General features: G+C 56.7%; 2 protein-coding genes across 4 annotated transcripts in view; one reads left to right on the top strand and one right to left on the bottom strand.

The window, feature by feature from the left end:
- LRRC48 (leucine rich repeat containing 48) overlaps positions 1-7437 on the top strand; it is a 20337-nt gene extending 12900 nt beyond the window's left edge. Inside the window, exons 8-13 of the mRNA XM_010842898.1 lie at positions 26-200; positions 2547-2678; positions 4813-4883; positions 6050-6173; positions 7017-7148; positions 7272-7437. Coding sequence (XP_010841200.1) covers positions 26-200; positions 2547-2678; positions 4813-4883; positions 6050-6173; positions 7017-7148; positions 7272-7385 — 748 coding nt within the window. The 3' untranslated portion in view covers positions 7386-7437. The remainder of the gene's footprint in view (positions 1-25; positions 201-2546; positions 2679-4812; positions 4884-6049; positions 6174-7016; positions 7149-7271) is intronic.
- Positions 7438-7873: 436 nt separating this feature from the next.
- ATPAF2 (ATP synthase mitochondrial F1 complex assembly factor 2) overlaps positions 7874-9498 on the bottom strand; it is a 12062-nt gene continuing 10437 nt past the window's right edge. The window contains exons 7-8 of one of the 3 annotated variants that reach the window (XM_010842901.1): positions 9087-9202; positions 7874-8366 (exon numbers count right to left, since the gene is read on the bottom strand). In XM_010842901.1, the coding sequence (XP_010841203.1) occupies positions 8229-8366; positions 9087-9202 (254 nt within the window). In that variant the 3' untranslated portion in view covers positions 7874-8228. The remainder of the gene's footprint in view (positions 8367-9086; positions 9203-9498) is intronic. The other 2 variants (XM_010842899.1, XM_010842900.1) reach the window with 2 other exon arrangements.

Genomic DNA, 9498 nt, shown 5'->3' on the forward strand with positions numbered 1-9498 from the left:
GCAGGCTTCCTTAACAGTCGTTCACCTACAAGGATAAGTTTGTCATCATCTGTCTGAACATTTTTGAGTACGGCCTGAAGCAGCAGGAGAAGCGGAAGGCAGAGCTAGACACCTTCATGGAGTGTGTGCAGGAGGCCATCCAGGAAAACCAGGAGCAGGGCAAGCTCAAGATTGCCAAGTTCGAGGAAAAGCACTTGCTGGTGGGTCCCGTCCCCCTCCCCACCTCCCGCTGCAGGTGCCCACCTGCCAGAGGCCCAGTCCCTCCTTGGTCATTGTCCCTGTTCACCAGTTCACCAACTCAGGCTTCTACCTGTCCCACCCACTGCAGCTCCTCCACTATCCCAGGCTCACAGTGGGGTCTCCATGACTTTTTGCCTCGGTGGTTTCATTACCCCGGTGGTCACAACAAAGAGGATGACCACTGCACGTGAGTGCCAGCCTGGGAAGCCAGGCCCCCTCCTCTCCTAGGGGTCAGCGCTGCTCTGGGCACCTCTCCTGGGGCTACAGCAGGGTGAGCCACAGACCGTGCAGAGGGGCCGCACCGCAAGCAGGGCCGTGTGTACCCGGCAGAGTGGTTTCAGTTAACGTTGCTTTTGCAGACAGGATTACTGACCTGCTCCAAAGCTATGGAGAAGGCAGTGGCACCCCACTCCAGTACTCTTGCCTGGAAAATCCCATGGACGGAGGAGCCTGGTAGGCTGCAGTCCATGAGGTTGCTAAGAGTCGGACACGACTGAGCGACTTCACTGTCACTTTTCACTTTCATGCATTGGAGAAGGAAATGGCAACCCACTCCAGTGTTCTTGCCTGGAGAATTCCAGGGACGGGAAGCCTGGTGGGCTGCCGTCTGTGGGGTCGCACAGAGTCAGACACGACTGAAGCGACTTAGCAGCAGTAGCAGCAGCCAAAGCTATGGACTTTGCTTTCCTCCAAAAACCACTGGCACAGCAAGCCAGTGAGTCCCCACAGCATCCAGGTTAAAGGAGTGAGAAGCTGGTTAAGGACTTAGTTTAAAGAGGAGGAAAACCACCCCCCCCTGGTGACATAGGTCAGGCTGACAGGCCTCCCAGGGTTCCCACTAATGAGAGACACCTTCAGCCAGAGCTTCAGACCTCAGGGCAGGAGCTCGTTTGTTCACACATGTATTGCTTTTGGCCTGAAGAGGGTTTTAAACTGTTTTGAGCGTTTTTCTGACATTGAAAACGGGAGGATTTCACAGAACTGTGGTTGCCAACGTCCCTGGAGGCTGCCCCTGGGCCAGCCGAGTCTCCCAGTCCCCATCCCCATCACGTTGGGTCCCTGTAGCCACTGGGCTTGGGATGTCTGGACGTCCTCCAGCCAGTGCTCCTGGAGCCCCGGGCGCACTGGTTGACCCAGCTCCCAGGTCTGGGGCGTGTCTTCAGGGAGAGCTGACGCCCCCACCATGGCGATGTTCAAATGTCGCCTCCGACTAGGCAGCTGACCCGAGCCTTCTCTTCCAGGCTCTTATAATATGCCCTCACCCATTTGGTTTTTGATTTATTTCTGTCTCTCTCTCTTTTTTTTTTTTTTGTTTAGATTACTTTGTAGCAACTCTTTATAGATTGAGAAATTAGCCCCATGTCAGTGAAATGAGTTGCAAATATTTTCCTGTTTCCTATTTGTCTTACCATTATGTCTATGGCACTTCTGACATTCAGAATTTTAAAAAATAATGTAGTAGAAATTATCAATATTTTCTTCCAGTCACACCTAGAAAGGATTTCTCCACTCTGAGATTATTTATTAAAGCCCCCCCCACCCCGCCATTTCTTTCTTGAGGTACTTTCATGGCTTTATATTTTACATGTTAATCTTCCCTCTGTCAGGATTTGCTTTCATGTCAGGCTTGAGCTCGGGAAGAAGCCTGACCTTCCTCCAGATGGGGCGGCCATGACCACAAGCACCCTTCACCCCCAGTCTTGCTGGGTCACTCCACTGACATTGCATCCAGCAGCCGAACCCCCAGGCCCTTCATTAGTGAACGGCTGGTACTGGGTGCGGCTCCGACTACCCATGCTGTCCAGCCCACTAGCACCTCTTTTCACAGACAGACCTGCGTCTGCTTACCGCTGGCAGCTGTGTGCTCACGGGGCACTGTGGGGGTCCAACCTTGTGTGATAACCCTCTTCACTGCCCCGCTGGTCGTGGACCCCTCCCTGATCAGAGCCCCACTGAACCAAGACCTCAGAGATGCCACCCCATCCCCTGGCTTTGTGATGCTCAGGCTCTCTGCCCCTGCACCCAAGGAGATGGGAGTTACTTGAGGTCACACAGTGACCCAGCCTGGTCCTGATTCAGGTCCAGGTGACTCTGAAGCTATTGTCCCCTCCACCTCCAATAAGTCCCTGGCTGGTGGAGCCTCTGCTCTGACCACCTCCATCCTGCATGGAGGGGGTGGACCTGACACTTGAATGTGGGCCAACCCCAGAATCCAGGTTCTGACCCACAAAACCAAACCATCGCCTGTCATTTCAGGAATTACACTTCATCGTAGATTTCTGCCTAAAGCACAGTTTTGTTTGCAGAGTTTAAATGCCATCCGAGAGGAGAGTGAACTGAGTAGCATCGAGACAAAGATAGTGGAGTACAGCGAGGACATCACGGAGCTGTTCAACGTGCTCATGACGCTGGAGATGCAGCTGGTGGAGCAGCTGGAGGTGAGGTGGGCCTGGGTGCAGCTCCAATGCAGGAATCGGACAAAGGGCCCGGTGTGGCTGTGAGGGTGAGCCACGGCTGCAGTGAAAGAACCCGCCAAGGCCACACCTCCTGGGGGCCAGAACCCTCCGGTACGAATCGGCGGCCCACACGAGAGCTTTCTGTGCCTCCAGCACTTTCCAGTCACTGAGATGCCCAGTGGTCCTTGTGCAGCACAAGAATTGAGCTCGTCTCTTTGGAGTGAGCGCCTGACCCAGGAAGAGCCTGGAGCCCCGGCAGGGAGAGTCTTTGCTTAGACCCACAGAGCTGTCAAAAAACAAAGTGGACCCCCACTTTCCACCCACCCCACCCCTGCTCTGGAGATCTGGGATGGAGCCAAGGCTGCCAGCACTGCCACTTGTAGTTACCGTATCTCAGGGCAGAGCAAGGAGCCTAACAGCGCTGCTGCCTGATCTGGGGCAGCCAGACTGACCTGTGCATTCAGCAGGCAGCCAAGCAGCCAAGGCTGGGCCCTGAGCACAGTGATGAACAGAACGGGCTGGGCAGAGACAGTGACCCACCAGACTGGGAGAGGTTCCTGCCGTGTCTCAGAGAAGAGCTTGCTCCCCATGGGGGCTCTGGCACCGCTGAAAACGGCCCGCTGGCATCAGGGCTCAGGCAGTAGCTCCCAACTTCCCAAGCAGGGAGTCCCCTTTCTATCACCCCCCAGTCCTCCAGGACTTGTGCTTGTCTTACTAATGGCCAAAAAGCAATCAGTAGAGCCCTTGCTTTTCGGTGCTGTTGTTCAGTCGCTAAGTTGTGTTCAAATCTTTGCAACCCCATAGACAGCAGCCTGCCAGGCTCCTCTGTCCTCCACTATCTCCCGGAGTTTGCTCAAACTCATGTGCACTGAGTCAGTGATGCCATCCAACCATCTCATCCTCTTCTCGCCCGCTTCTCCTCCTGACCTCAATCTTTTCCAGCAACAAGGTCTTTTCCAAAGAGTCGGCCCTTCACATCAGGTGGCCAAAGCTTCAGCTTCAGCATCAGTCCTTCCTATGAGTATTCAGGGTTGGTTTCCTTTAGGTCTCATCAATGACTCTATTTTCATTTATTACAAGAGTGTTAACACACATTTCAAAGATGTATATTTAGCTCGGCTTCCGCAGTCCTCAGACTCAACCTGCCCTCCCCGTGCTCTCAGCCCACCCTGCGGCCCCTGGAGTCTAGGGCAGGTCAGGGGAGTGACCACCCTGCGAGTCAGGGGCAGCAGCCCTCCCCGTGGCACCTGGGTGAGGCCGGTGCCTTAACGAGCACTGGATGCAGCTGTGCAGGGCCACCCTCACGGAGAAAGGTGGGAGCCTTGAAAGCAAGAGGCCTAGGGAGCAGCTGGCACTCCCAAGGATCTCCTGTCTGCCAGGCACCTCCCAAAGTACTTTGTGTGAAGAAATCCATTCCTGCTTCACCACAACCTATGTGGAAGAAATCCATTTCACAGAAGAGGAAGCTGAGGCCCAGGGAAGTTAATGACTTTCCCTGAGTTGCAGACAGTGGTGGAGCTGGCAGGCAGCCTAGCTCCTAGCGACTCCTTCATTTTGTTTCTGCGGAGGTGATGGAGGCAGGGGGCTTCCCTGGTGGCTCAGACAGTAAAGAATTTGCCTAAAATGCAGGAAACTCAGGTTTGATCCCTAGGTGGGGAAGACTCTCCTGGAGAAGGAAATGACAACCCATTCTAGTATTCTTGCCTGGAGAATTTCATGGACAGAAGGGCCTGATGGCCTACAGTCCATGGGTCCAGATGCCATTGGGAAGCCCCAGGGAGTGGGAGAGTTCTGTGTGTGCATACTTGAGGAGGGGTGGGGGGTGAGCAGAGAGACAGCACAGGCTAAGGCCTGGAGAAGGCACCCACTAAAGCCCTGAGACTGAGGGGTGAGTGAGAGAACAGGCTGGAGGGTGACAGCTGAGGGAAGGTGGTCACCACCCCCTGTGAGGCCAGGCAGTTTCAAGGTCTTGGGTCACGACCCGGTAAGCCGTAAGCAGCACTGTGGCTCTGGCGTGAAGTCAGCGGCTGCTGCTGCTGCTGCTAAGTCGCTTCAGTCGTGTCCGAGTCTGTGCAGAGTTCACGTCTAAACACAACGTGTTCTTTATCATTTCCAGGAGACTATAAACATGTTTGAAAGGAACATCATCGACCTGGTGGGACTGTTTGTGGAGAACGTCCAGAGCCTATATCCTTTCCTTGAGGACCCTCCAGGGAGGCACTGTGGGCCAGGGGCTTCTGCCCGCAACATGGTGCCCACCACCAGACCCACGGGGAGGCGCCCACATTCTAAACCAAAGACACAGAGGGTAGAGCTTCTGCACTGCTTACGAAAGATGAAAATAAGTGGGGTCTCTTCCAGGTGGCCCCCTGTGGGTTCCCATGCCTACTCCCTCCACCAGAGCCCTAGACACACTGGCAGAGAGTAAAAAGCCAGCGCTTTATAATCAGACTTCACTTTTACCAGAACTGCCTATGCTCCGTTTGACTTACAGGAAGATCTGTATCTCCACCAAGGTGAGATTAAACAGGACCCTGCTTAATGGGCATCTCCACCTTTGAAACTGGGGTTGTAAAACCTCCCATTCTCACCCAGGAAGGAAGCCCACCTTCAAGAGGTGGAGGTTTGCCAACCCTCTGGAACGTTTAAGGAGTGTTTCCTGACCCCCAGCACAAAGGCGCCTTGTTAGAGCAGAAGTCCAGATAGCGGGTTGCTCCACAGGCTGCTGCCTGCAGCACGAGTCCTGGCCATCTGTTCTCTCAGGAGTGACCTCACCTGGAGACCACACCCCAGAATCCTCCCCCCGGACCAGCCCATGCTGCAGGTGCTGGGCCCAGGGGTAGGCAACCTCTATGCTGATGCCACTGACAAGTCATCTGTAAGCAGATCAATGTCAGGTTAGGGGCTGACATGTGGGGCATGCCCGGCCTTTTGTCACCTGAACTCAGGGCCCTGAAGTTCACCCCTGTCCTCCTGACCCCAATCCTGCTGTCAGAGAGATGGCAGCAGCTGAGCGGAGGTCGGGACCCTCCCTGAGGGAGAGTCCACTAAGTGAGGACCAGAGGGTGGACCAGAGGGATCAGCTGGAGAGATGGGGAGGACGTTTCCGGCTCAGGGGGCAGAAGAGGATGGGGAGAAGGGATTCTGAGAGGAGGCCTTTAGGATACAATGGAGAGTGAGAGCTGCAAGCAGCGGGGACAAAGGGCTGTGGGGGAGGGAACCAGAAGGGACCCCAAGGGGTGTGGAGGGAGCCGGAGGGCTTGGAGGGCCCGTAAGGGGAGGACAAGCTGGGCCAGTGCAGGGGAGGGTGCTCCAGCCTGCTTGGCCCGGCCTTGGCTTAACTCCGGCTGCACGATGGCGCAGTGCCGGGACCTGGAGAACCACCACCACGAGAAGCTCCTGGAGATCGCCATCAACATCCTGGAGAAGATAGTCAAGGGCGAGATGGACGAGGACCTGACGGACGACGTGCGCTCGGTGATTGCGGGGGGTGGGGCTGGAGCCCAGTGGGCGGAGCCCGGTGGGCGGTGGCGTCGTGGGGCCCGCCCCCCGGAAAGCTTGAACCCCTCCGGGAGCGTTAATTTCGCACCTGCAGAAGAGGAGATAGGCAGGTGACAGGCTAACAAGTAAAGCACTCAGAGCGGCCCCACTAAAGAGGAGCTCCTGACCACTAAGTGGTTTCAACTGACAGGTTGGTTGAAACCTTTTGGGTTTGGGACAGCCTGCTTTCCCAAAGTGGGGGTTCTGGCACTTTCTAAGACGCAGTGACTACAAAGGAGGTTAAGGTCTGAGATTCCCTCTAGTTACTGGAGAAGCACTGCGGGGTTCTGTCTGGCCGCTCCGGGGACCTCCAGCCAGGCCTGGGGTGGGGGTGGGGGGGACCGACCCACAGTGTCATCCACAGTGGGGAACCGGGTGGGAACATGAAGGCAGGAGCCCAGGCCTACTGGGTTGACATGAGAGCTGCAGAGACCCATTGGCGTATGGCACCTTCTGTCCTCAGAGCAGCCCCGAGACCCCTGGCTGGCCTCACATTTCCCACCTGATGGCAGGTTTCAGGCAAGTTGGACTTGAGAACCTTGGTGAAGTCACAGGGCTGGTCCTATCTTCTTTGGGGTAAGGGCACGCTCCCCATGGGGACTGCCCTGCTGCCCGGGGGCCCTTGCCCTGTCACTGGCACTGCTGGGCCAACAGCAAGAAAGTAGGGACACAGAGCAGGCTCCGCCTCCACCCCCAGAGACCTCAGCCCCTCTCCCCACCGGCTCAGCAGCTCTGCGCTCAGGGTGGATCCAGGCCCTTCACCCACTCTTTCCTTCCCAGCTCTTCGTTGACAAAGACACGATAGTTAACGCAGTTGGGGCCTCGCATGACATCCACCTCCTAAAGATTGACAATCGCGAGGATGAGCTGGTGACCAGGGTCAACTCCTGGTGCACACACCTGCTGGACAAGGTGAGCAGATGTGTGGCAAGGGCAGGTGGCAGGACCTCGCCCTGGAGACCAGGGGTGGAGCCACACGTGGGTGGAGATGGGGCAGACTCAGGCAGACAGGCTCAAGATCCGCCTTGCCCTCAGATTCACAAGGATGAGATCATGAGGAACCGAAAACGTGTGAAGGAGATCAACCAGTACGTCGACCACGTGCAGAGCGAGCTGGACAGCCTGGAGTGTGGGGACCTCCTAGACTAGGGCTGCCCTCCCCCACTACAGGTAGAGAAATAAAACATTCCTGTCAGCTTTCTCCATCCTCTTTGTGTCTGCATCTGAGCAGCTGGTGACTGCTTAGAGTGGCTCCTAGGTTCTTGGCTGCCCCTTCTTGTCCCGGGCAGACCCTTCCTCAGGGGCCCAGCCAGCTTTCCAAGGTGGAGGCCATGAGGACCCTAGGACCCTCTGGAGCTGAGAGCGCAGCTGGTGTTACCCGTGAGGTGGGGAGGTGACAAGCACCTCCTCCAAGCACACTCAGGGTGTGGGGACAGTGCTGGGGAGGCAGCGCCCAGAGGGGAGGCGGGTGAGCAAGGCTGGGTGGCTCTGGAGCCTTTGTGCCCGAATTTTGCAGACTCCTCCCGCTCCCTCATCTGGGCCCAGGCACCCGAGACCCCCCTGCGTCAGGGCCCTGCAGTGGCTCCTTGAACAGGATGTGTGTGCGTCAGGTGACCTTGCCCAGGCTTTTAACCCAGAAACAACAAAGACTGTTTTCTGTTTTCAAAAGTAAATCACTTTGCTAAAACAGTAGGAACAAACAGAAACAGACAGCTTCACTTTAAAAGTTTGATTAAAAACCAGGGGAAAAAAAAGTTTGAGGGCCACTAAGACCTCCGAGACAAGAAAGTCCTGCTGGGCAGTGAGTGGACACTGGTCAGCAGGGTGGCCTCCGGGACCCAGACAAGATAGTAGGAACAAGACAAGTGGCAGGTCCTCTCACTTGCAGGCGGAGAAATGTTGGGTATAACCAGTCACTGGTACCCGCGCGCTGGCTCAGCCCACACTGGCCTCCGCTGGCCACAGCATCTCCATCTCAGGCTGAGGCTGGTGTCACCCCTGCAGCAGCTTGTGCTTGACAGCCGTGCTCTCGGAGCAGAGATGCACGAAGAGGGTGCCGGCGGCCGTGCGTGCCCGCAGCTCCTGCAGCTCGTAGTCGTGGGCCCACTCGATGTTGCCCCACTTCTGGATCTGTGGAGAGGACGGGACAGGCTGCAGGGTGACTGCCAGAGCCACAACCACCCACGGCTGCGGAGAGGAGGCATGCAGGGGAGCGGCAGGTGAGAATGGAGGCCTGGCCTGCCCACCCTGACACTTGGGATCTGCCTGCATTCTGGGTGTCCAGAATATCTGAAGAGCGTTTTATACTCAAGAGAACTGTGTGTTGGGGAGAAAGTGAAGTTCAGAGAACGACGGCCCCGCTTGGGTCCTGCAGCCAAGGACAGAGCCCAGACCAGAAGGCAGGCTTCCTGCTCCTGCTGCCCGCCCCTGCCCCCACCCAGCCGGCTCTGACACCATAGTCGCCGGCTCTCTCGTGACACAAACCAGCTTCTCCCCCTGGCATTTTTCCAAGCAGATAACTAGACCAACTTGGGAAAAACTGTCATTACAAAAGGCTTTTCATCATGCTAGGAGTCAATTTGTAATAGCAATTAACCTTCTGAGGCTGGAGAAGTAACAAAGGAACTGCAGAGAACACGGTGATTCTGAGTTAAAAAAATACCAACGGCAGAGCAGCCAAGCCTTGTTCATTCTGAGCCACTACATCAGACATGGACTCGAAGCAGCCTCGGTGACCACAGTGTGCCGGTCTCGTGTCCAGGCTTAGCCTCCGTGAGCACACAGGTGGCCCCAGGGCATCTGGGGGCCACCCTGAGCCTCCACCGCAGTGGGGCCCCACCTCCGCCTCACCTGGTACTCCTCCTCCAGGCGCGACAGCAGGACAGCCTGCTCCACCGTCAGGCGCAGGTCCATCAGGCCCAAGGTCAGCACCAGGGACTTGAGCTGGGTCACCACAAACTCAATCCCTATGGGGACACAGCCAGGTTGGCCCAAGGGTCCTGCTATGTGCAGGGAGCCACCAGGTGGGGTGCCAGCCCCTCCACCTTCTCAGGAGCCTCTGCTCTCCTCAGGAGTCCCTCCTCTGCCCCTGCCTGGGTAGGCACCAGACCCGGCTCTGCCCGTCAGAGCGAGCACTCCACCCCTGTGACTATAGCTGGGACAGGAGGACTGGAATGGAGGCTCCTGAAGAGGAGACAGCTACGTCCTCCTGGGAGGGGTGAGCCTGCCAGTCCATGAACCAGGTGACAGCATCTTCCCTGCC

This window comes from Bison bison, unplaced genomic scaffold (assembly GCF_000754665.1).
Source record: "Bison bison bison isolate TAMUID 2011002044 unplaced genomic scaffold, Bison_UMD1.0 scf7180017864180, whole genome shotgun sequence".
Classification (NCBI taxonomy): domain Eukaryota; kingdom Metazoa; phylum Chordata; class Mammalia; order Artiodactyla; family Bovidae; genus Bison; species Bison bison.